At 36.5% G+C, this 27009-nt stretch overlaps 2 protein-coding genes across 5 annotated transcripts in view; one reads left to right on the top strand and one right to left on the bottom strand.

Moving 5' to 3' along the window:
• The window catches only part of LOC118269123 (uncharacterized), a 258041-nt gene that overhangs the window by 3583 nt on the left and 227449 nt on the right, over positions 1-27009 (top strand). For 2 of the 4 annotated variants that reach the window (XM_050701998.1, XM_050702024.1), the window contains exon 2: positions 9254-9489. In XM_050701998.1, coding sequence (XP_050557955.1) covers positions 9254-9489 — 236 coding nt within the window. Of the gene's footprint in view, positions 1-6356; positions 6650-9253; positions 9490-27009 lie in introns of those variants that run through there. The other 2 variants (XM_050702019.1, XM_050702008.1) reach the window with 2 other exon arrangements.
• On the bottom strand, positions 34-1499 carry LOC118269405 (uncharacterized). The gene is made up of 2 exons (XM_035584513.2): positions 1357-1499; positions 34-1006 (listed from the first exon to the last, which is right to left on the bottom strand). Exons 1-2 carry the CDS (start codon positions 1381-1383, stop codon positions 146-148), a joined length of 888 nt encoding a protein of 295 aa, XP_035440406.2. The 5' UTR covers positions 1384-1499; the 3' UTR covers positions 34-145.

The following is a 27009-nucleotide window of genomic DNA, read 5'->3' as shown; positions in this document are numbered from 1 at the left end:
CTGAACAATTTGTTTACACGTATAAAAATGAGTACAGCTATTTTACGTAACTTCCTTCACTGTCAATAAATATTTTCACGTAACATGAATGAGAGACTTGAAGTAACAAAGTAACGCAGTAAGAAGTAACAGCTACCGTGTGATGTTAGGGCTGCACTTTCATTACTGGGTCATGTATGGGCCTTTGCTGTGTGCGGGCGGGGTACCGAGCTCTAAGTTGTGACATTATTTTCACGGCCATATCATCGGAGATGGGGACTATCCCGAACTTGGGCATCCATGTAGGCTTTGTCCGGCGCAGAGACGTCAGCATGTACCTGTTGTTGCCACTCCTTGACTTCTCCGGCGTCTTAACGATTATGTTTGTGTAATCGTCTACTACGCTCTTGAGCACCGAATCCAATACATTATCGTTGTTCTGGGATTTGAGATATAGTGCATTTGATGGTTCCATGTCGAAACTGTTGCTGGTGGTGGTTGAGCTCGTAGAAGTAATAGTGGTAGTGGTTTCGGTGGTAGTGGTGATGGTGGCAGGAGTGGTGGTTGATAACGCAGTGGATTGTGTGTTGGGTGCACGTGCGACGTGGTGTGCGAGCATTGTCGGGTGCTGGTTCATGCTCTTCATCATTGGACTGGCCACCATTAAAGGGTATGGGTAGGGCACGAACACTACGCTGGCTTGGCTCTGCCCGCTCAGTGCGCTCGCCTGTTGCTGGTACATGTTGCTGGCGCAGCTGTTACACACGTTCTTGCAGCACTCAGAGGGCGCGGCACACTTACTGCACGAGCAGTCGCAGTCGTCGTAATCGTCATCGTTATCATCATGTGAATGCCCCTTCCTGTGGTGATGCCCAGCTCTCAGGTGGTGGTGATGATGAGAATGCTTCAGCTCTTTCTGCTCTGACCCAGAATCGTCCAGCTCGAGGGTGTCGTCCATGTCCTGTATGGAGTCCTCGAAGCTCGAGTGCACATCGTTGAGGTGGCAGATCAGTTGGAACAGTACAATCTGTAAGAGGGAAAAGTTTGCATGGAGTTATGTATTTGATGTCATGCCACTTCAGGAGATCGTTATTACAAATTTTCAGTGAGGAGTAAAATTAAACAACTGTTAGCAGACAGCACAGACAACAGAGCACAAAACTTTTAACATAAATAAAACATGCCTGAAAGTATCTTAACAATTAAACAATTAAAACATTTATAAGAAAATTCTCAATTAATTTGTTACTTGAGTTTGCTTGAGTTAGTTTTTTGAATACCAGGTACTTTCAGAAGTAAAAAAGTTTACAGGTCACCTAACTGAATAGACAACTCTATCACTAATTAATCACTCACAATTAGAAACTATTACCATACCAATGAGATTTCGTCTAAGATTTTCATAATTTAGGTGAACGTGTGACGGGATTTCACTCAGCACTGCGCTAATTACTGGCCGGCGCCATTACACAAACACTGCTCAGGTGGCTGCTGGTTTTTTTCTTAAAGACATTGTTCGTAGTTACGTTAAGTAGTGACTTTTTGGTTTTATTTCCTGCATTTGATTATGACATTGGTATTGTGTGTGAATGATGCTTAGGTATAGGTAGGTGGTTTGTTTGTAGGTACTGTTATGGGCAGCAATAGAGGTATTTTTACACCTAAGTTCACTGACAGACAGACTGACAGACAATGCAATTTGACGTTTCAAAAGTGCCTAATTTAGGATTAATTGAAATAAATGCTTTGACTTTGACTTTGGTGCAATGTCATTGTATCTGGTTATGTTATTTAGACAGGAAGTAACGTCCCTTGTACAAGCATTGTTTAATTTTTTTTCCTAATACATAATTGAGTTTGCAATTGAAAAACATATTTATATAAGGAAAGGTTACTCAACACTTTTTAACGTAAGGCTGAATTTGTTCTCCATGTGCATGTATAGGTATATGCCCATTGCACAGTTTTCTTCTTTCTTATTGTGTTTTCTTGCATATTTCATAATAAATTTTCACATTTTGCGACTAATTTAGCCAAATGAATGATTGACGTAAATAAATTAGTAACCTGAGAAATTCGTAGAAAAAGTTCAAGTTGACATTTTGAAAAAAGTGTTGAATATGAATGGTTGTTGACATTTCTATTTTGGTACATTTTAGCATTAGTTAGGTGGAGTAGCGTCACGCTAGGGCAACGGGAATGAAGGTGGACAGGTCACATCCTTACCGCGTCTATTTCTGGTGTAGGCACATATCGCCAACTACTGTGGAACAGTGCCAGCGTTTGGTTATGAGACGCGATAACAAACAATAACTAATAATATAAAATTTTTATTTTATTTCATTTTTATATTTATATTTTGATCTGAAATTATTAAACAACATTAATTGTAATCCTTCATGGAGATCTGGTGTTTATGTTTCCTATAGTTCTAGTAAACCATCGAATCAAAATGAAAGTATTTAAATATTCGCACTAGAGTAGTATCGAATAAATAAAATCATTTATCGATAAACCTTATGTTTTGTAAGTAGGAATATCGGCAATTACTCAAATGTTTTATTGATTTCCAGTATCTAGTGAAAAGTTCAGAATAGAATTCAGTAGTTATAGAAACATTTCCTGAATTTCTTACCTTTTAAAATTAAATAAAAGAAGTACGAGTATTTTCTGATAGTTCTGATCAAATTCATATGACTTGTTTTTTTTTATTATTATTGTTTTATAATGCAATCTGTCGCCATTGGGTCATTAAGCAGTAGTTTTGTTTATTTAATAAAGGTGTGCACATCTTGAGGAGTCTTTCGTTTCAGCCGTCTCTTTGATTCTTTGTTGTCCATCAACTGTGGTGCCAGCATAATTGGATGATTAGTGATCCCATCTTTGTAGGACTTGGTGTGTCTGACTTATAAGTGTACATAGATGTATCAGTAGGTACCTATGAACCTCGAGCTTACATGAAAGACATATAGGTATACAGCATATACTGTATGTGTATACATTGAAAACTGCTACAGATAACCACACCTGCTACTGTGAACGTTAATACATGACGTGGATGTATCGTGCCAAATCTGATACTTAGATACCATACTATGACTAATAGGAGACTCTTTGGTTCGATGCTAACTAAACTGCTGAATGGGGAAGTGATAACTATATTCAGTTTTCATGATTACTTTTATTTATTTTTCGAATGAAAAGGCATGCTAATTATTATACTTTTGGATTAATAACATAAAGAGTAAAGTGGGTGTAGTAGTTTTCCACTTTATAACTTTTTAGTTCACAGAAGAAGAAGAAGCCGGGCACAGTTTTACAGGTTAGGTAGCTATATGTAAAAAGTTTGGGTTAAAAAGTTGTAGGGCCTATTTTTTTTGTATAATATTTAGTTATTTGTAAACTACATAGTAAACATTATTGTAATAAAAAAAATATGTAGACTATCCTCGCGCAAGCACTTCAGATTTTCAGGAGTATTTTTTATAATTGTTTATTATAATTATAGTTAAAATACGCATTACTGCCATAAACCGCACCAAAAAGACAACAAAACAACTGAACCCATTGTAAATAGTTCAATAAGACACGGCACAAAATCGTAGTCTTACGTATTTTCGGGTGGCAGTGCACGGTGCGCACGTGTGTGTGTGTGTGCGTGTGCGCAGGGCGTCGGGTCACGACCTCGTCTCGCCGGAATTAGCTCGTGACGTCACAGCCAGGTGCCTGCCAACTGCCAGTACACACACGACGTAGATGACAAGTCCAAATATACTCGATGTACAGCTTCCACAGAATGCTGATTAAACCACATCTGGTATAGTTCGGAGACCACTTCATACTCGCTAAGAGGTTTATTAATGTGGCATAAATATTTATCCGCTTTATTATATAAAGTGTAGAGCAATATAGGGATTATGTGTGGATAGCGATAATGGACATAATTGGGTATAAGTTACTGAAAGAAGTGGGTAAAATTTAAGATGTTTTGATTGTCCACCATATTGTTGATATAAAATATATTTTTCAGGAACTTTCAATTAAATATTTGTCAAGAAGTTTGAGGAGTTTAAAATCAAAACTCTGAAGATATTTACGAGAGAAGAACATGAATATGGGGAAAGAAGAAGTAAATCTTCTCACTCTGAAACATTTTACTTTCTCTTGTCTTTATTTCCTATTATGTAGTTTTGGGTAGGCGCTGAATGTTAACCAGATTTGACAAAGGGAGACAAGACACCTCAATTCAGATTGGGCTCGTTGTTAGATTTAGAAGCTGCTGACTAGCTGTCGACTGTCATTAATATTTGTAAAACAATTGGGGTCAAAGAAATGTAAATTACAGGAGAAGTTGACAGGTTGGTTCACACTGAAACATTTCAAGATTATATTACATGTCCATATGTTTCTCTTTCTGTTTCTATCACTAATATGCACAAGGTACGTCTGTACGTCAATACTCGAAGGGTGCACTCAAGTGCTACAAATAACGTTATCAACTGATTTTCCTCAGAACTGATATGAGTTTCCTTTGTCCGTAGATGTGTGTGTCATATCGGGGCTTATCTATTGTCTACATGACCGGTCGTGACTTGCCGACGTTTATTGCTGCACATTATTTGCGGTGCTAACCGTACAAATACAAACTAACATAGTATACGATATATGTTTGCTAAGATTAATGTACGGTACTAGACTAGGTATGGAAACTGTTATGTGTTTAATATGAAGGTTTATTATTGTTTTTGTGGCACGGATGGAGCAATTGTAGATAAATGGATGAATTGTGCTTAGGTATGGAGAAGAATCTTTCAATATACATATGCACTATCCTAAGGATGACTGGTTGAAATGCTGTTAGCATTAAGTCCTTATGCAATCCATTATTACTTTAATCAGGCCAGTTCTCATTCAGAATGTGTTTCCTGATTGTGCACATTGTCCACAGACCACAAATAGTTTTGTTTCTTATTACTTGAATTTCCTTTTTCACGACAAGACTACAAGCTATCTACGAAACGGTACTATGTATGTGTATACCTCTTGAATAGGATAAATACGGTTTAGGAAAATACATGCTTTCTACAATAATATTCGACACCAAAAACAAGGTAAAATTAGTGTTAAGTACCTATTTATGTTATACCTACGTAAAAATGTGGCAAGTTGAACATTTATTTAATTAAAACATTTATCTATCATAATGTAGGTATGTACATGAACTTTGTCAGAGTTCAGGTGAGAATTAATTACATTCGTATGTGAATTACCGCTCGAGTAGATAGCTGATAAGAAACGTCTTCGTCACCTTTTCGATAATTGTGCAAAACAAGGCGTGAAATTAACGCAGACATGTATAATTGGTTAGACGTTTTAGAAATATATGAAGCATTGAAGTGCATTGAGGGAATCCCCTTATTTGTATTTCAGGGTATAGGAATGATTTTGTACGTTTATTTCAAGTTTAACATTCTAATATCTTTCTTAGGTCTATGTGGTTCTTATGACTAAACTGAGTGTATAAAAGAGTCTGATATCTAACGGGACAAAATATTAGACACCATAGTTACTGAGTACTAATAAAGGTCCTAATACTTGATTAAAGCCCTTATGCTCGGCAGCCGAGCACCAACAGCGGATTTATAAGTTTCATGACCTCTGCAAAATTGTAGGGGAGACAGACGTCTTGATGTAAATATACTACACTATACTAACTATACCTATATTCATAATTATGTTTGTGTGTCTTGTATAGTTACACAGAGCAGGGGCAAATGTCACATTTTATAATAAAACAATACTTTTGTAAAATCGCACACACTTGTACCAATATTATGTGAGTTAATGAACTATGATATATTATATGCAAAAAAAAAACAATCGAAATGCAGTAATGACAATTAATTTATAACGTAACATAGCACAAGTAGTAATGTTTTATTGAATCTTGATTTAAAAAGTATTTAATATAAGAATGCACTTATTTTCTTTAGGGAGTAGACCGATAGACTTATTGTTTGATTACTTCTCGTTACATACGTGACACCGATAAGAGAATCCAGAGCTTAGGATGTGTCGCTGTATTTCCATATAAAGGAGCTGTTTGGCTATCTGTAAAGCAATCTCTGAACTTCAGCTAAGTGGAAACATATGATTACGGCATTAGATCAACGATGCAATGATCCGTGTACAATAAAGATGTGTAACACAATACACATATGTATTATCAGTCACATAAGTGTTTGTACCATGGCACATTGATGACACCGTTTCAACTAGAGTACAGTCAGAAGGTTAAGAGCCCGTTATCAAATGTTATCAGGCGTACCTTGGTGACGCCCCATTTGTTCGTTTGACCTGACACAAGTTATCAGTTTCACGGCGATAACCGCACCACCGTCACGGTCTACCTGTTGTTATATTCCAACTCTTGTTTTTAAATTGTTTTTCTTTTTACATATAATTTTCCGATAATCCTTTCAATATACTTTAAACTTTTTTACAGTTGGAACATAGTTATTGTTTCTGTAGTTGGTTGTAGAAGTGGTTCAAGTGTTTCCTTATGGTTAATTCTATAGTGTTATAGTATGGTTAGGTTGTGTAAAGGTTATGTGAACTATTGAACGTTTGACTTGCGTGAACCGGAGTCGGTGTGGGATTTCAGTTGTAGGTAAACGATAAACTGTTCTTGTATGTGTTTCGTTTCGTTGTTTACACAAGTAGATATTGTATGTGTAGTTTTGATTGCATATAGCAGTTATTTATTTGAGTCTGTCTGTTCTAAAAAGACATTTTCACGCGTTATTTGCGTGCCGTCTACAAAACAATGACGAGAAAAAGTATAGGTATTTTATTGCTTATAGAAAAGTGGTTTTCTAAAGCAAGTTGAATTGCTTCAGTGAATAAACCTTTCTAAGCACTCCCGTTTTCAGCACAACGGTCGCTGGCAGTGTAAAAGATTTCAGAGGGTTCGTTTGTCTGGAAAAGCTATTTACATTCCTATATTAGGTACTCATCGCGTGAAAAGATAAGGCATGTTTTCGCTCAACAGTCTGTAAACGGTATACCTAATCTGTCTAGCAATTTCTGCTCATTCATTTATAGGAATCTATATATTAATACGTGAAGCAAAAACTTTGTAACAGTTTTTACGAAAATTGCGCGGACGTTGGAGCATAAAATTTGGTACACTTATAGTTTATGTGTAGGAGAATTGCGGAACGTTAATATTTTTCAAAAATAATGCTTATAAAGTACATTAAATCAATAAATAAAATATTACACACACATGCATAGTATCTGATCGTATTTGACAAAACGTCAAAATCAATAGACATTGCGATGGTATTCTCACGTCTCATATGAAAAGAGGTTTCTAATTGAAGGAGGTTCGGTTATTCATGATGCGCCGGAATATATTAATTTGAATTTTACAAAACTAATAGCAAGCAATTCGTTAAATACAAATTATCCTTGAACGTATGTTAAGAGGTATTGTAAATTAAATCGTATATGGTCGAATTTCGACCACTAGGCGACCACTAGTATGACGTTTAATGACAATAATAGAAAGTTTGTTTTGTTTTGTTATGATAAAGTAATTCGATGAATCTTTACATTTTGCATAGGTACACTTCCCTGTCACGATCAGAACTAAAAACAGCGTGATATGAATTTGACGATAACAATGAAACATGATGCAACTAGGAACCTCTTTTGTTTTCTTTTCCACTATGAGACCCTCCGTAGTACTCTTTATTCAGTAAAGTATATGTCTTCAATTAGTTCTCCTGCATTTAAATTATATAGAAGATTCAAGAACTCATTTCGTAGCGACTATTTTTTACAATATTTTGTAGGCAACCCTATGGATACTTACATATCCTTATTTTAGGGTTACCTACCTGTAATATCCTTTAACAGAATTTGACAAGCAAAGATTGCTTAGTGCACGCAAACATGAACTTGTTTAAACACGCTTAAATATGAAGTATTGTTTATGTATATGATTATAATGATTAAACACAAGTAGGACAATTGTTTTTAAATATCAATAAATTATTGATATCTCAGTAGACTTTGTAACTGATGTGTGTTTTCAGCAATTCATGTTCAAAGCAACTAGTTTTACAGGTAGAGGTCACGGCAAGAATTTAATATAATCTTGTTTCGTCAAGGCTATTTACGACTTTAATGTCAAGAAAATATTATCTAAAATATTTCGTTATCAAATTGAACTGTTGTAATGACGAATTCTTTGGAATTTGTTGTTTATTTCAGTGAACAATATTGGTAGAACACTCCAGATGTATTTCGTATAGCAACGTTGCATTCAACTTGAACTTATTAGTATTTGAAACTACAAGGCACAGTGCAACTCGTAAGTGGTCACACGTAACTTAGGTTTACTCGCTTAGTTACAGATTACCTACTACTTTAAATATTATGAAGCATACATAAATACGCTATTCATTACTTAAAATTATTTGTATAATTAATCAACGATTTTATAACAAAGAACATACCTTACATAAATACCTAAAACCCATGCAAAATGAGCATTAATTAAAAATATATATATATTTATAAAAACACATGTATGTCCAAAGATTTTATAAATCCTAGTTAATATCACTATGTAAATATACCAAAACACGCTATTTAACACACAATAATCTATTCCTACAGTCCATTTCTGCTTGTAGCGCTATGACAAACGCAAAAATATATGTATTGAAGTAAAAATGTGATTGATCGTACTCGTCAGACGGTGTGATAGTGTTATCACGGTGTGTACAGAGTAAGTGTTGCACTATCGCGCCCATTGACGTGCACACGTTACTCCCGGGACGAACCTAATCGGTATATCGTGGAACCACAATGTGCATAGTTACAAGTATGATTGTCTTATACTCTCACACAATTCGGCAATAAACTAGGTATCATTAGTTTGTCGGATAATAATATAACATGAAATAGAAATATAACATAGAAATCTGGTGTGAAAAAGCGTGTGTTTCCTACCATATTTATGTGCTATACACACAGAATACTTTAGTGACCCATTCCAGCCATGCAATGATTCCTCCTCCAAACGGTTGGCAACGTATTGCCAACTTCTTTGGTGTTACAGGTATAAGATATAGCAAGATTTAGGAACGTATCGATATTTTCTTGATTAGAAATCAAAATCTTGTCGTCTGTAGGAATTGTAACACAATAAATTACAAAATGTAGCTAATCATAAATAACAAAACTTATTTGTTTGTTTCAGTGACGGCGAAACGTGTATTCAACTACAGTGCGATTTATATTTATGTAAAATGGAGGCGATTCAGTCAAGTGTTCAGTCTCAGGAAGTGAAGTGCAGTGAGGAGGTGGGTGAAGTGAAAAGTGACGTGTTGGTGAAAGTGGAGGATGACGGCGACGAGGCGATGAGTAAGGGCAGCCAGCGGGAGAACAGGCTGACCAGCATCATTGACCAACTGCGGTGCCAGAGCAAGCTGAAAGGTAATCACGCTAACTTAATAATACGTACCTATGTCTTCTTTAAGATAGATTCTAAATAATATGATACGCTTAGGCATGAAAGCTTTATACAGAAAATCGGGCATTACAAACCTCTCGTTTAAAGTTTTGGAATTCAATTAATAAGATTATCAAAATTAACTTAATTTTCACCACAACTTTAAAAGTTCCAGAATACCGTGTGTAGACACAGTAACCATCAGGTAAAATCAGGTTGCACGCTAAAGTCTAAAGCACATAAACAACTCTAGGTCTTCAACCGTGACGAGAACAAACCTAACCTTTACGATGTTATCGTGTTGATGTAAATCGCTTAGTAGATTTATAAAAGTAATTACATAAGACAAAGGGCACGCGTACGGTTCGCTACAATTAGTGGCATCGGCGGTGTACGGCTTAAATCTTAAACAATAGCGCTGATTACTGATAACGTATCGCCGCATCTGTGTTTCGAACTGCTCTGAATTAGTTTGGTTAAGGCCCGGCTGCCGGCAGGCTCTGATTATGATGTGGGCCGCCGGGAAATATATTTAATCATACTTATTTTACTGTTATATTATGTGGTAATTGGCACCTTTTATTAGTTGCAAAAATTCACCCTAATTTTGAGGATGTAACGTAAAGATATGACAGGTGTTTCATGCGAAGCAAAATGACCAAATATATGAGAATTTTGAAACCGAGTACCAACCACAAATTCTGTGTTTCCAGGTATACAATAGATATTTTGTTATATTACCAGAAAGCTGTAGAGATTTGTGTGGGATGTGAAAAATTAATTTGTTTTTAATTGCAATTTGAAGCTAATATTTTTCCTTGCAATGAAGTATTGCAATGCAGCGTCACCATGCCGTGTCTTGTGTCTTTCATTTCAATTTAAAGCCGGAGAATTGATGTGAAATAATTAGGTGAACAGTTAAATTGTAAGACGATTAGTGTGTTTTCTTCTGGTGGTAAAGTAGGAGGCGTCGGTCGTCTCTTTAACTAGCACCAGAAGTGTAACACGCCGCGCGTGTCAGATGCAGGGTTGCCTCTAAACAATAGCTTATTTTTGTTTGGATTTTTTTCACTCATCGTGTCAGCTTACAATATATCCAGAGAAAATATGATTGTGTGGCTTATGATTAACAATTTAATAAAAAATGTCGATACATAGGTACAATGCAAGTATTTACATTTCTTTACATATACAGGCATTTATTACAGTAATAAATAGATATTTATGAGTTGTCATTTCCTCAAAAAATGTATAATCTAAATCACAAATTAACCTAAACAGGTTATTTGTCAACCCTATTCTTTGCACTACAAACTGAGCGACGGTGCTGCCACCGGCGCGCGCGCAATGCCGCTGAACTAATCAGCGCAATCATCTCACTGGCTCTATTAATGATCATTTGTCTTATTTTTTGTCATTACACAAGTTGAATATATGTAATTTAGCGAATAATTGAATGTTACAATACTCTGGGGCTGATGAGTGCCTTTCGTATGCAGCAGTATAAATTAAAACATAAAGAGAATCATTACCCTATTGCGGATGAAGCAAAATTGTGTTATCTGAAATTACAGATATTGATATCCGACACCTCAATTTTATGTCACTCAAATCCTTATTCGAACTAGTGTACTAGTGTAGGTTAGATTTTCAAAACAATTTATCATATCGTGATGTTGGTCAATGTAAAGCTACGATAAAACTATCAACAATTTCTAATAACATTCGCCTCACGATAAGATATTCTCCTTAAAATGTCCGCAAACTTTCACATAAAACGGTTTAAAACAGAAGCGGTATTGCAAGTCGGCCTAATTAATCCATCGGTTAGGGGTCGTTTAGTTAATGAATGAATAAATCGCCGTCACCCTTCCCCCCGCGGCCCGCCTCCTCCCACAACCAGATAACGTTAATCGGCGCTCTCGATTTATGTACCTTCCGCGCTGAAATACGGCAAATGGTACTCAACTGCGACCACATCTTGAAAAAAATATCCTCACCTGCTTTCCACTGAAATATAAACTGTAAGATTATTTAGTAAGGTTGGTTCTTCCATGTGTGCTTGTCTGGCGATAATTTCTATCGGTCGTGAGCAAATATAGAGAGCAAGCGCAGTGATGTATAGACGGCGCGCGCGCAGCTATCGCCGCAGCGTAAACCTGACATAGATGAGATAGGACGCAGACTGTTACACGGACATGTGTTATTTAAGTAAATGGACTTACGTGATTTAATTAATCTACAAATTTAATTACTAGAGTATTTTCTGAAGGCTAGTTTAAGATTATCTCGTTGGTCTAATGATCACAAGCCTGACTATTACGTATGAGGCTCCAGATATGGCTTTAGATTGGGCTAACGTTTTCGTAGGAAAAATCACACAGTAAATAAGATTTAATCTAGAGTTGTGTTAGATATTAGGTACTACAACACCTATTCAAAATAGGTAGAAACTTTTAAGGCAATGGTACAAAAATGTTCCTGCGTAAAACTGTCTGGTCCTTCATCGCTATATCTTTAGCTGTCATAACACTCAGAGTGTAGATTAGTGCAGTTTCATTATCTGATACACTAAGTAAACAGTTCTGTAAAAGCACTTAATGATATACTTAACTCTATACATGTCTAAAACCTGTGACTAGTCATCGCATAAAACCTCAAGTATGGAGGAAGGGGATGATTGTGCCATGGTGATTGTTATCAATTCGATATATTGTGTGGGGAATAATATGAAAGGAAAGAGTTAGTGAGATGTGAGATTTGGAGAAGAAGATATATTATTATATTGTGTGACTTAGCTAAAGAGCGAAGATATCTTTTTCACCAGAATAATATTCATACACCAGAGTCCTTCGAAATTTTCAGTAACATGAAAATGAAAATCCCTTAATGGAAAACCATTGTACCTAACTATCTTGGCTGATGATGATAGTGCCACCACCAGCCCCAGTCTCCTCTACACTTAAGGTTGAGCAAATCACATTAATGTACGATATGAGTGCAATTGATAACGTTAAATGCTCAGTCCGTGACAGTTCGTTTATCAAAACTGACGTATACGCGACAACGCCCGATTGTGAGAATTCGGCGTATTTTTTAATCATTTTCCATTGCTACATCCTATTAAGTTTGGCCTTTCATTGATGAGTTCCGTCAGCTAGTGTCGGGAAAAATTCACAAACTCGTAATACTGTAACTCCTTATACAACTGCCAAAAATTTAAAATTCTTAGCCGACACATCGTCCATATCTGTTATTCAATCATGTGATCAGTGATATATAAAAAAAAAATCAAATAATTTATTATAAATAATAAATATAACAAGTCTAGTATTTCTGCGTAGAATGGTATAGTCTTTGCAGCAGGTCGCGTGCGCGAGCGCCGTTACCGCGCGCCTGCAAATTTATAATGATCGATATTCGCCGGACCAATGGACCTTGCTCTGGTTACGAGGGTCGCGGGTTCCTGGCTTCGGTCAATATTCTTTTGTTGAGGAAACTAGCATTATTGATACCTGATTACTAGCTTTTTAGGATTTCTTCTGTGATTTAATCCTCATTTTAGGAGGTACGTTTCGCTACGAATCTGTAGCACATCTATTACTGGTCGCTGTTATAAAAGTCTGAAATAACTGTGATACTACTGGGATAATGGATTTACCATTTTTATAATTATACGATAAACTTGTAATTAAGTATAGTGTTAATAATGTAATATTGCTAAACATCCGGTCAATTGCAGACTCCATTAAAATTTTACAGGAGTAAAGAGGGGAGAAGGAGAAAAATATAATAATGATGATGAATAAACATCTGTATTACTACAAGTTATGTTATGTAGCTGTTAGATAACCATGTGAACGAATTTCGCCAGAAATTTTCTCCCTGCACGATTTTCACGAATATTACGAATGTATTTTACGAAAGTTTCAGTGTTGCGTAAAGGTGCGAAACGTCATTTTTGAAGTTTATTGCATCGCCGCGGCCGGCGCTGGATCGAGGCTGCAAGACGTTAGACTACTGCTGCTAATCAGTGCGCGGCAATCCTTATGAGATGGTCTAATTATTCGTTAGTAGGGTTGTCCCGTTTCACCATAAGGCACCAGGATTTAAAACGTTCAGAATTACCTCAACAGTTTTCTGTAAAGTAAGATGCCAAGTCGACTATCGAAAGGGCTTCAATGTTTTTTGTATTCATGTAGTAATGATGACAAAATTTTTGACTGCCTTACACTTTTCTTTTTGGGTCATCTTCTGTCACCAAATAGGGTCTCTTTTGGTAATAATATTATTTGGTTCCTTTTGTGTAAGAATGCAACCAGAGCCAGAGCCAGATAGATCCAATGAACGACATTTTACACATCACGGTAGATAACCTCAATATTTTGTGCAGCTTCTACTAATTACAAGGTGTTATTTTATTTTGTATGGTCAGAAAACTACAAATTGCTACAGATAATTACCCTCCGTGTTACGCAAAATTATTCCATATACTGCTATCTAGTGGACCTTTAGGATCTCATCGTTTAATTTACATTTTAATCAATAGATCATCATGTCTAGTTCTAGTCTCAGAATATAGGCAAAGTCGGCAGCCCTGTATAGTCTGTGGTATCTCCTCGATCTTTACTTAAGTAAATTAATTTGCCTCACCTCATACGATGAGAGATCTCCAGATAGTAATTACATTATTATGTACTGGCCAGTTTAATATAGCTAAAATATATTTTGTGCAATTACACTAGTTCATCGTCAGTATAGTAGGTACTTTAATTGTGTAGAATTAGTGTCGTGCAATTTTGAACTTTGTGTTTATTAATTAATCGTTTGTATTTCGTATCGCAGTGTATTCAATTATTGTTGTTTGTTACGGATTCATGTTTTATTGTTGTGGAGATTTTTGATATTGAGATTTGTGCTTAAATTATGTATGTTCTATTGTGAATCAAAATCTGTAGTTCAATTGATACTAAACAGGACTATTTCAACAACACCTAATCATGTCTGCAGTATCCATACATTTTCAAAATTCAAACAGTACGACAATACGAACCTTAATATTGTTGGAACTATAGATATGCATCTGAAAGTCCACAATCACGCATTGAAACTTGGTACAGCATTGCTCTGATTACTGAGAGCTTAAATCAACACTTTGTCAGTGTTGAGGTGGTTGGGTCAAGGATTTGATCCTTACAAGTATCCTTGGCAGTATGTCATTATCTAGATTCTAGGAATTAGTGATATATTCGCACACTACTTGAGATGCTTTCAGGAAGTTGGTAGACCACCTATTAAGACCCATTGCTATCTAGAAGACTTAATTTTACTCTACTGGAAAATAAAAAAAAACAAAATAACTTGCGTGATGCATACTAAAACTTAATTATCAGTTTTCGGCACCCTCATGTAACTATTTGACGAGGAACTGGACTAGTTTCAAGCCATACTAGAAGGCTCATATTCATGAGCATATTCATGTCACACGATGCGGCGACTGTCACACTGCTGTTGTCGTTTTTTAGCGTTGATAAGTCTGCGTTTGACCACCAAACCGCTTAAGTTGTGAGGTTGAAACTATAATAATTAAAAAAACAACCATTTTCCCGCTGTTGAAAATTCTCCACGTCATGTTACGTATTACCTGACTTAGATGTATTTTTCATCATGACGTGTAGATGACTTAGATTAGTTTTCGATGTAGAACCAATTGAAATTGTTCACGTACGGTACATCGGGTTAGCGTGGACGGAGCCGCGGTGGAATGCAATACGTCAGTGCGCGCGACGAGGCTGGCCGCCATCCGAGTCATGTAGTGACACACGTAGCAGAAAGCGTGACCGCTTGTTACAATTAGCCATATCTCCTCGCCGAGGTGTCCACGTGCCATCTTGATAGCTTAGGTGAAATGCTATCGTTTGTATTGCACACAATAGACTTAGGGTGCGCTCATTGTTTGCGTTTTGAAGATGGGCTTCAGGATTTTGTTGTTATGTGGTCGACTGTTGCCAAATTCGCGATGTGGGATGTTTATGTTTTTGTAATGGAAAACTTAACTTATTAGGGTAGGACCTATGTACAGCATTAGACGTTTTGTGGCTGATGATGGGCTCATGATGATACTGATTGGAAATCTTGTAGAATTTTGTAAGTTTTTGGAAGTAGTGACTTAATAAATAGGTATCTTGGACTTAAACAAAAATGGAATCACAATGACAATAAATAAAACCTCTACTCTGCGGATAGTTTTGGGATTGTGAGCATTCTAAATCTATAAACTGAACAATCGTGATGAAGAATGAAGGTCGAACCCCATTACTAAAGGAGTTAAATAAAAAGTAGATGCTCTCATATGAACAGTGTCTAACTGCAGTTGCAGTTAAAGTTTACCTTATCTGTGCACTTTGTTTACTGCGGTGCGCCGTTACGGAGCGGAGAGCGCCAAAACGACGAGCACTATCGCCACTCCTATGTCACTTACTTTATCGATCTTTATAACCGCAGCTGCTCTCTTACTAAAGGATGGTTCTATAAGGTTTCGATAAAACATGGGTATAATAGGGTCTGCTGTTTTGATTCTATCTTCATAATATTTTTTAACCATGAAACCACTTTAATCTCCAACACTCTGGTCGAGCGTGGAAATCATCGTAAATCTTTTTATTTAGAGGAGACTGCTACGGACTGTCGATGTATGATCTTATTAAATTATTCAGAAGCAGATAATTCAGTTCAGAGAGCATATCGTGATATCCTGTTATTACCTCCTGGTGCAGTTCCGGTCGGTTGGTACAAGTTGCTCGATGGAGTGCATCATCAGTTTTTGCAACAACGTTAATTATTGCATGGTACGCTACATCTCTGCTGGTACTGTTATGGGCGGGTCGCTCGCGTCGTGAATGAGAGCGTGCGCGCCGCTTTTTATTGATCTGCTTATTCATCTTAGAATTTAGATACTGATTTGTTTTGCGTGTGTGTCTGTTGAAATATTGTGGGTGTGGCGATGATGTCAGGTTGAGTTGAAGTAGTATGAACTCGGCAGTCCGGTCTGACATCTTTGGCCACTACCTAGCTGGAAAGAAATTATAGATTATTTTACTTAGAATAACAAATATTGAATCTAGAATAGCAAAAAATAACGTGCCTTATATCATTTGTTCAAAATGCAACCCTTACAAAATAAAACCTTGTGGAATTTGGAGTCTGTAAATAAAACAATCGTCATAAAACGTTCAAAGTCAAAATTATGTATGTGATTTTAGTGATTGAAAGAATCATGTGCAAAACAAATATTACATTTAACCCACAAAAGCGCGAAACCTCCATAAGGGATAAAAGACATCATTCTCTTAGCCTTTCTCTGAGCAAGCACGGATAATACAGATACTTTGCAGCCTAACGATCTCAAGAATGCTAAGCAGCTACATTGTTACAGCGGGGAATGTGAACTGATTAGAAATTAGTTCGATCTGCAACCAACCACAACACATGGGGTTTTCCGGCAGGAAATTCTTGAAGGCCATGTATGGAATATCTGTCTCTTTATCTGTATTGTGGTGTAAAGCTTATCAGCACTGTCTTGTCTTGTATTGATATGAGGACGGACACGAATCCTATTGATACCTCTATCTGAACTGTTTTACTAGCCATATTTGGCAGCTGCGGCCTGCATAGCGGGTTACCAGCGGCTAAAAGCAGGAGTAGGAACGGGGTGGTTTTTAGTCAGTAAGATTGTGACACTCGCTCTCGCCTAGCTCAAGGCAGAAGAAGTCATTAGATCCCCCCTTCTTAAAAAAGTTATATTTGGTTATTCAAATTGATCAACTGCTTGATTATGACGAAATGTTTACGAGACTATAAGCTGCCGTAAACTTTTTTGCATGACTGCTGGTATTTCAGTGCATCTATTAGTAGATACTTTTTATTCTACGTAACTTTTCTGACTATCATTTCAAAGTTTGAACCTGTTGACCACTGTGGAATATTTTAGTTTGTTTGTTTAGTTTTCAATTGGAATACAAAAGCCGAATACTCATAATAATAACGAACACTGAACAGAATTTACGACGCGCTAACCGTCTTGATAGTTGTTGAGTAAAAGCTCACATTCCTAGTGTTGTGCTGCGACAATGCGACTGTCATCGGTCGATATATTACACCCGCTACCGCTCGGCACGCGGCTAATATTTTATATGGGCGGTCTTCATTGCAATCGGGACCTGTTGATGTAGGGACGGTGTGCACGTTATCGATAGATTTGTATTTTTACTAGGATTTGGTCATACCATTTCCATTTTATTTTCATACTAGCGGACCCGACAGACGTTGTCCTGTCTACACGTTAATTTGAAAATTTTAAACTTTTTTAATAAGCTAAAACATTCTGGACCTTTTTGATGAAAATAAATGTTATGACAATATCTAACGTCATTAATATTTGACACTGCGATGGTAGGCCGTCCGTCGGATCCGATGTAAAACATTCCAAAATCAACAACTACTAATAAATTAAAAATTAATTAAAAAAACTTTGTCCAGCGGACAAAATTGTGAATATAAACCATTCTCAGATCCTCTTGAACACACACAAAAAGTTTCATCAAAATCCGTCTAGTCGTTTAAGAGGAGTTCAGTGACATACACACGTACAGAAGAATTATATATATAAAGATGACGAACCAATTCACCATAATGCTTTCAATAGATAAAAGTTTGAATAGATTGGAAAAAGGAGACTCCATCTTTTTTAGACATGTTGGGAAAATTGTAGTTTTAAGATTTGTTGCTTGCCTTATCAGTACTATTTTCACAGTTGATTTGGAATTATTAGGTGTAGGTTTGACCAACGGGCCTAATCTAGCATGTGATATATTACTGTCTTAGCGTGTTGTGGAGCTTCTGCACTGCTGACTACTAGTCAGAACACTGCCAGTTTTATATAACATTCTAATATGCAGCATTCCTGAAGAAAAACTAACATTTAACGACTCAATGACTGCATCGAGCTGTCAAGCAATTAACCAGAAACTTTATACCTGGAAGAATATTGAAACTGAGGAAATGTTCTAACTTATAACAAATAGTATCGATGCGTTTGCATCCCAGCCCTAGTGGTCGAGTGAAAGAGGCGTGCACTGGTTGCTCTCATTAATCTTTCATTTCTACGTTATATTATTAGAGGAACGGGTTTGCACGGATGCTGCGGGGTCGCGGGGTGCGGTGCGCGGGCGCGCGGGGGGCAGGGCGTGAACCCGAGTGAACCCTCAGTAGCACCTGCCGCGTCCGGTCGGCCCGGCTGCTCCACGCAACTCTAAGGTTGCCAGGGAAACATTCTCATCTTGTAAATTGACAGGATTCCTTCGTTATGATCTAGCATGTCAAGCCGCTCTTAGCCTCACACTTCCTGGAAGTGAGAAATTGTTGGAAGAATGTTGCGTTATTATGATTTCATTCAACCATTGTACAGTGGCGTTGTAGCGGGTCGTTTTCAGTTGTATGGAGCCTTTTCTTCTATTGATATGCGAATTTTATTATACAGGTTGTGAAATGCTTTTTTATTGCGACTTTTCCTTTTTAAAGTATTTCTAAATAGTGTAACAGCGAAAACATGCCATTAAACCTTAAGAAAATTGTACCGAAACTGTATTAATTTAATTAGATCCGTAACCACAAAGACAGTCAATGACAGACAGAATAATGAACTCGGTCTTTATATATAATTGCATGTTTGATTTATCTGTTTGTCATTAGATCTGGAGCAGAGCATTGCGCAATGTATATTTGATACACATTACGGGGAAGTTGAAGATCAATTTAATGAGATGTTTGTGGACACGGGAGCGTCTTGTTTCCCCTAATGAGAAATCAGGGCATACCCATGCAAGTCTATTCGTTGAGTTGTTCAGGATAACTAGTTTTGCTACTTAATGTTTAGTAGTTTATTATTGCGAACTGAAAAATCTGACTTAATCGTCATTTCTTGTTCCTTTCAACCTTTTTATTTTCCTGATCAATAAAATCGTGGTTTTCATAATTGATTTTAGTTAATATCATTCTTTGTAATAATACCCCATCCCGACAATATTCTCTCGCCAACCCTAAACTGTCTTTGAAGGTTGTAAAAGTTGGTTTTTAATCGCTGTCACAATATGTAATCGTATTGAGAGATAACGTGTGAGGTGCATGCCCCCTTATTTCGGCTGTCGGGCCGAACAGCATTAACCTTCCTATACTCGCGCATTGGTCTGTGAGACCGACGAAACATTTTTTCATATTTTTTTTTGTTTTTGGTAACCCCACCGACTCCATTTTTTTAGTAGCTGCCGGATTCGTTGCCAACTTCATTTTAGTGCACACAGTGCGTTTGTGCGAAACGCACATGTTGGTGTGTTTGGCGCCAATCGGTCCGTCAGACCGACGCGAGTATAGGCGTAACTTTTATCGTTAGTATAAAAGTAGTACATGATTGTTACTGTGAAACTGATAACCAAGTGAATCTGTGATTTACATATCTTATAGCTATTGTTTTTTAAAATAATAAAGTTTATTTGAGTTTTTTTTTTGAAGAAATATGTTTTAGTTCTGTTTACTTAGTACATAAGAAAAATATGTCAATTTTGAAGGCTGTTTTGTATGAGACTGATAGTCAAGTTAAATATATAATTAACAAGTTATAACATGATATGATTGTTTCATTATATCCTCTATTTTGAAAACAAAATATAATCTTTATAGGTTTTCATAGAAAAAAAAAAAATAACAGCAGTTCAAACTATCGGTCTGTGAGACCGCGCGCGAGTATAGCTGTAACAAAAAATCACGCGAGTATAGGAAGGTTAAGCACTGGATTATACCCACCGTCCTGACGTGACAGCTCGAGTGAGATACATTTTTATTATTTAAATACAGTTACATTTGACTCATGTTTGTGATCAGAATTTATAAATAAATAGTTGGTTTTTTAAGTTGTACTTAGAATTTTTCCCTTCATACAAACATACATAATCATTCAAATCTTAGCTTTGTTTACAAAAGTGTTAAGTAAATTCAGAGAGTTTGTGTTTTGAGCCGAGAATTGTCCCAGTGTTTCAGGCATGTTTGCAACCAATAAAATAATAACAAAATTTACATCCTATAAATCAGTTTTAATAATTGACAGTTAACCTTTTTAGGCCATTGAGTAACTACAATACGACAAAATTAATTATACTTATGCCGTTAAAACCCGGATATTCAAATAGAACAAGTAGTAATGGTAGTGTGTTGATTTCCTATGATTAGGAGCCGCTCGGTAAATTCTCAAGGTAATGCCTAAGGCTATACACCTTGTTGGGAGTGTAAGCGTGAAAATGCTGCGTTATTTTGACCTCTATTGTATTTAGTGTTCTGAAGATGAATAAATCCTTCATTAGATTAAACCTTACTCTCTAGGTGTCTGCCTTGCCTTGTGGCGAATTGCGTATGGTTTCAGCTAAAGCTTTTTTTATGGAATACAGAGCAAACGATCAGATGGTAAGCGATCAGCACCGTCGATGAACACCCGTAACACCAGTGGAGTCATAGCTGCGTTACCGGCCTTTAAATCTGCTGCAGTATATAAGCTGCATCTGGAAACACGAAACGCTTTTGATCTTGCCCAAAACTTACGCTAAGTTTACCGTGCGGTTTCGCACGCAATATTTCATCAAAATATTTGGCAACAAAGTGTTATGTGGTGTTATAGTTAAACAATGTTACGTTACATAAGCGTATGTCGTTATAGGGTTACATAACTCCTTTGTGTGAGTTTTATTAACAGATTTGCTTGTCTTCTTTATCAACGTCTGTATTTTGTTGTTGTTGATATATATGTTGCGTCTAATGACAATAGAGTCCATTTTTCTTTGTCAGATATTCAATAGATATTGCCTTGTTGATCTAGTTTTGAGCTATTGTTAGGCTTTTATTTTGTTATTAGAATATCCACTTCTGTTTAAGTATAAGTGCTTTGGAAATGAATGTTAACTTAACAGTCTAAAAATACGAATGTCCTAAAATATATAGAGAGTTCTAATTCTCCATTCAGTTATTAAGTTGGGAGCCCCAATAAGGATCGCGAAATGGTTCAAAGTCGTTCATTTAATAAACATAAGCTCCATGAATAGCAACATTGTTGATTTACTTCGTGTGTGCCGATTTCTGAACGTTGGCTAGTGCGAAATCGTTAACCAATGGTCACTATAATTCAAGCACTATCCGGTAAGGGTAGCCACGATTTGATACAGTTCCACTTTTCATTAAATGTGTTCAAAGCAAAAAGGACATGCTTAAGTTTACGGTTACGCGATTATAATAAGTGGAATGTAGAAAGAATTAGATCAGTGTGGCTTAGCATTTTTTTTAAATGGTGTTAATTTAGAATTTGCAGTTTCCTTCGTGTGACGTAGAGATGGTGCTGTACGCAACTGAATAGCTATTGGCAGCTTGATAACACAGACGTTATTTCTATCGATAATAATTGGTTTGGATACCTATACAAAACTTTTCAAGTTTTTACTAAACCAATGTAAGTTGCCATTACTTTGAAATAAAAGTGTAGCCCGGAACCCAGTAATGCATGCTCGCCCTAACAGTATCGTAAGTGTTGAAGCACTCTCCAATTACCAAGTGTGATGATAATTGAATATATGCTTTATAGAACCGGCACGCTGCTGTGGCCTAGCCGCACTATGAATACGCCTACCCATTTGCACTCTTTATAGAGTATGCAAAATCGATAGACGGAATCAATTTAATTAATATTTTGTAGCTATTCTTGAAATTGTTAGGCTTACCAACATAATTGTGTAATTAAATGTAACTTTTTCAGTTAAGTTGACAGCATGATTGCACAGTTAGTTAAGAAAAACTGCAAAAAAAATCTGTATACCTACCTATAATTAATTAGTCGAATCGAATAGAATTAAAAAACTAAAAAATATGTTCGTTTATTAGTATTTAGGTATTAATCAGCATGTGATGCTAGTCTATTGCTAAAGATTGCTATCCTTCAGTAAAGTAAAATTACCCGAGTCTTCGCAATAAAATGTTGCTCTTGCGGTCATAAGGAAGACAATAATACTTTATTTATTTTACTGTAATTTACAGCTACATTTAAGCATTAAAAGCAAAGATATTTAACTGTTCCCAATAAAAAACAATTCATAACAATCCAGTTAGAAACAATAAAGAGATCTAATAAAATATATCGTTCATCGTGAAAGCGACGGAGCGGAGCGGCGCGTGCGCAGCCAACAATTGCAAGCACTAACAACCTTTGCACTGAGAAGAAAGCCTTTATTGGATGCAATAATTAGTTTTATTGTTTGTTTCTGTGTTTATTTCGTGTACTAGTTTCTTTTAGAGTATATAATTGTAGGTGAGACGACTTTTGTGACTTTACTCAAGTTTACGTGTGATTTTGCTGCTTTGAAAACACTTCTGAAGTGTTTCTCCGTCATAATTAAACAACCCTGTAAAATCAGAGTAATAGTTTGTCTTGCCTTGTTTTTAAAAAGATCGTTGCTCCACATTAGGATTTTTTCGTGTGTCGTGGGTGAGTTTACAAACATAGAAGTTCACATACAACAACAATACACAAAGATTTGCTCCGTGCGAGAATCTAACCCGCAACACGTTGCGTAGCAGGTTATCAAGCCACCGCACCAACCGTGCAGTCGAAAGTTTAAAGAAACGAGTTGTGTAATGAAGTTTAGATTACAACAAAACGTTAAATTGTAGGATTTTTCAAGTAAATCAATTTAATTTACTGTTACGACTCGGACCTTCCCCCTTCCCTGTTAATAAACAGAGCGCGGTGATATGATCCGCTGCTCGTTGCATGTAAAGAAATGATAACATCTTGTTACAACAAGCCTGTAATCACTGCCTTTTTGACAGAAACTCATTTCGTCAATGATTGATCGAGTCAAACGGGTTCTGTTGTGATGATGTCTGCTGATGAACAGCGAATGCCTATAAAACTGTATCGCATTATCTTCAATGTTCTATAAAAATAATTAAAATAGTAGGGACTTGTAAGTGGAAGATCCATGCTTCGACCTGAATGGGCCGGCTAGACAGTAGTAGTAGCACGGCCTCACAGAAAACTGACGTGAAGCAACGCTTGCGTTGTCTTTCGTTGTGTGACTGAGGTTACCTAAAATCCTAAAATTCCTATCCACGGCAAGGCACTTGTAACGCGACTGGTGTTTTGGGGTGTCCATGAGCGGTGGCGATTGCTTATCATCAGGTCATCCGTTTGCTCGTTTACCGGCTTAAACCATAAAAAAAACACACTTGTTAAATGAAGTCAAGTTAACAGACAGTTAAGTTTATATCTAATTATACTATGTACCTATATTTTTAAATAACTATGTTATAGACAATTAAAAACGTGACTAGCGCCGTCTTTGTTTTTAGCGGTAAAGATTGTATTGTATTGTATTTATTTAAAAATATTTAAAGATGTATATAATTTTAAGGTAAATGCGACGAGTATTCCTGAACATCTTGTCTAATATAAAGTTGTTAAACTATGACCTTGTTTCTGAAAGTTGCACATAAACTGTTTAACTTTGTGAAGAATGCCTGACAGGTATCGTTACGCTCTTTTAACAGGAATGTAAACTGCGTTGATAACTGAATAACTCATGTTAGTTTATTACCTAGAACAATTACTCAAACCCTGTATCGAATTATATAATCTTAAATCGAGGAAAGAGGTTTAGAGTGCGAAATAGAAAAAGTTGGAGAGAAATCTCAAGGGCAGCACTAAGGACATTCTATGGTCACAACCACACACTCAAGAGCGAACGATTAAAAAGAAATATCGCATGGTCTCTGTAAATTTAAAGTCTCAAAGCGTTAAAGAAAATTAACCTTTCTATTTTCATAATTTCCGTATTACTTAACAGCTCCTATAAAATTCAATAAAACCTCTACAAACACGTAATTTATGTCTTCCGCTACCATAAACCACATTCCAGCAAATCGATGATGGTAAAAACTCCCTTGTTCCTAAGTGAACTTTTGCCTGCATACAATTCTTCCGGGATAGATGTAGAAGAGGTAAAAACCGTGGGTAGGTAAAAAGTGGTGGAATAAAAAGTGGGATCGCGATAGGTGAGGCGCGGCGGCGCGAGCGCAGCGCGTGGCGGGCGCGTGCCTACCGACCAATTACACATCTTCGCCTTTATTACAAGAACGCTCATTAGACTTGAGTGTGGAGTTACGAAGTATTGAATACGGTGGTTTAGCTAAAGAATTTTTGTTACGTATGTTGATTACTGTGTGATTTTCTGGTTGTTTTTTTTATATGATTGGATGATAACTATACATAATCTATTACCCACAAAATCTATTAAAACGTACCTACTGATTAGCCCGATAACTTCTGAAAAAAGCTCCACTAGTTTCAAGCTACACTGGAACTCACGAAATGACATGAATGTTTTAGATCAGATTTTGTTAAATTCAGGCATATTAAGGTGCATTATGAATTTTGTGAATAGTAAGTAAAATAAAAGAAAATAAAATAAAAAAGGTAATTTAAAAAATTAAAAAACCCGACTGCGTTTCTTTATAACATGAAAATGAAAAAACCCTAAAACAAGAATACAAGAAAAATTTAAGTAGTCGGGACCCATTCTAGAAAGCCATAATTCATAATATTTAGATATATCTAGTGTCACTATAGGGGTCGTTTTATTACTTATTTATTATTTATTATATTTTGATATATCTAGTGTCACTCTCACAGTAATTACGAATCAAACGACCCCTATCAAGCTGAAATCCATTGAGTCGTTCAGGCTAGAGAGTGGGCAATATTCGAATTTGGCGCCAAAAATCCGCCATTTTGATTTTTTTATTATTTTTATATATCCAGTGTCACTCTCACAGTAAATACGAATCTAACGACACCTCTCAAGCCAAAATCCATCGAGTCGTTTAGGCTAGAGAGTGAGCAATATTCGAATTTGGCGCCAAAAATCCGCCATTTTGTTTTTTTAAACATTTTGATATATCCAGTGTCACTCTCACAGTAAATACGAATCTAACGACACCTCTCATGTCAAAATCCATTAAGCCGTTTAGGCTGCAGAGCGTGCCAAACAATTATACATACATACATACATACTCTCGAAAAAAAAACATAACCCTCCTTCTGGCGCAGTCGGGTAAATAGCACTTAATATTAATTGTGTTTACGTCACGTAATAAGGTGCTTGAGAAAGGGAGACACACTTTACTTTTTAATGCAAATATGTTAATTATGAATTAGCCACATTTTCTTACAAATCACAGTCAACAACCCCAAGAAAACTTCTGAAATAAAATCTCAATTGGAAACAACCGCATCCACTTTGTTTCTTCGATGTGAGGTCACGATTGAGTATGCGCAGCCGAGTGTATCGCCTGCCAGGTCAACATGGTTAGTTTTTACTCGCGAACTAGGCGCGCCTAGCGGCTCAGCTTGCATTTTTTAACCTAACTGATGGTTACAGATCGGTCGGCTGACCGCAACCACTGCTTCTTGAAATAGCCCCATATGTCTTCAGCTGTCAGTTTTTGTATCATAATGTATCTAACGCAGTTTCAACGCTTTTTATGTTTTCGTTTTGTTGCGTCTGAAAAAATAAATGCTCGTACAATGTTAGTTAGGTAGTTAAAACTTAATTAAGTTTTTGATCGAAAAAGTTTACAAGCTTCGGAAATGAATTTTAGGCTATGTTGATTCTATTCTATTGCTCTTATGCACTCTTGTTTAAATTGGGGTAAGGTACAACATTATTACACAGTGGTTGGACATAGGTATAATCGATACACAGTTCCAAATTCATCCTCAGTTTAGTTCTTTTGGTTTCTGCGCAAATACCAGTGATACGAACGACGTTGAACAGTTCGACAAACATTCCAATGTATAGTGATGTCAAGACACATAGGGTCGTATGGTTGCTATGATTGGCGGTTGACAAAAAATTACCAGTTAGGTGACTAGCGACCCGAAGGCGGTGGTGAGGCCGCATCCGGTGTAACCGACTTACAGCGGGGTGATTTATTATAATTGATGCTATTTTAATAGGAGCGAGCCAAGTGGAAAGCATCTAGTTGGAAAGTAAATCCTGGTTATTAATAAAAGATTCAGAATAATTGAAAATTATTTAATTTTTATGTTAAGAATGTGATATTTTGATCAGATTATCCGTGCAGTCGCTTTCAGTATGAGGTTTAGCCAATCACTCAATTTTAGTTTCTACAACACGCAGGCAAGATCGGGGAAATCTCCACTTTTAGTACCAACTCATTATCGGCAATGTTATAACGCATCTAATAAACACGTCCAACAAACAGCTCCTAAATTGAATTTCTGAGATCAAAGACCGGTTGTTATATTACCATATGAAAGATATGTGTAGGTAATATAATAAATTAACCTCACATAGTTACTGGTAACGAACAGTTAGGCGTTAAAACGATTAGTT

This window comes from Spodoptera frugiperda, chromosome 2, assembly GCF_023101765.2.
Source record: "Spodoptera frugiperda isolate SF20-4 chromosome 2, AGI-APGP_CSIRO_Sfru_2.0, whole genome shotgun sequence".
NCBI classification, from domain to species: Eukaryota; Metazoa; Arthropoda; class Insecta; order Lepidoptera; family Noctuidae; genus Spodoptera; species Spodoptera frugiperda.
This window is presented reverse-complemented; position numbering and strand designations above follow the sequence as displayed.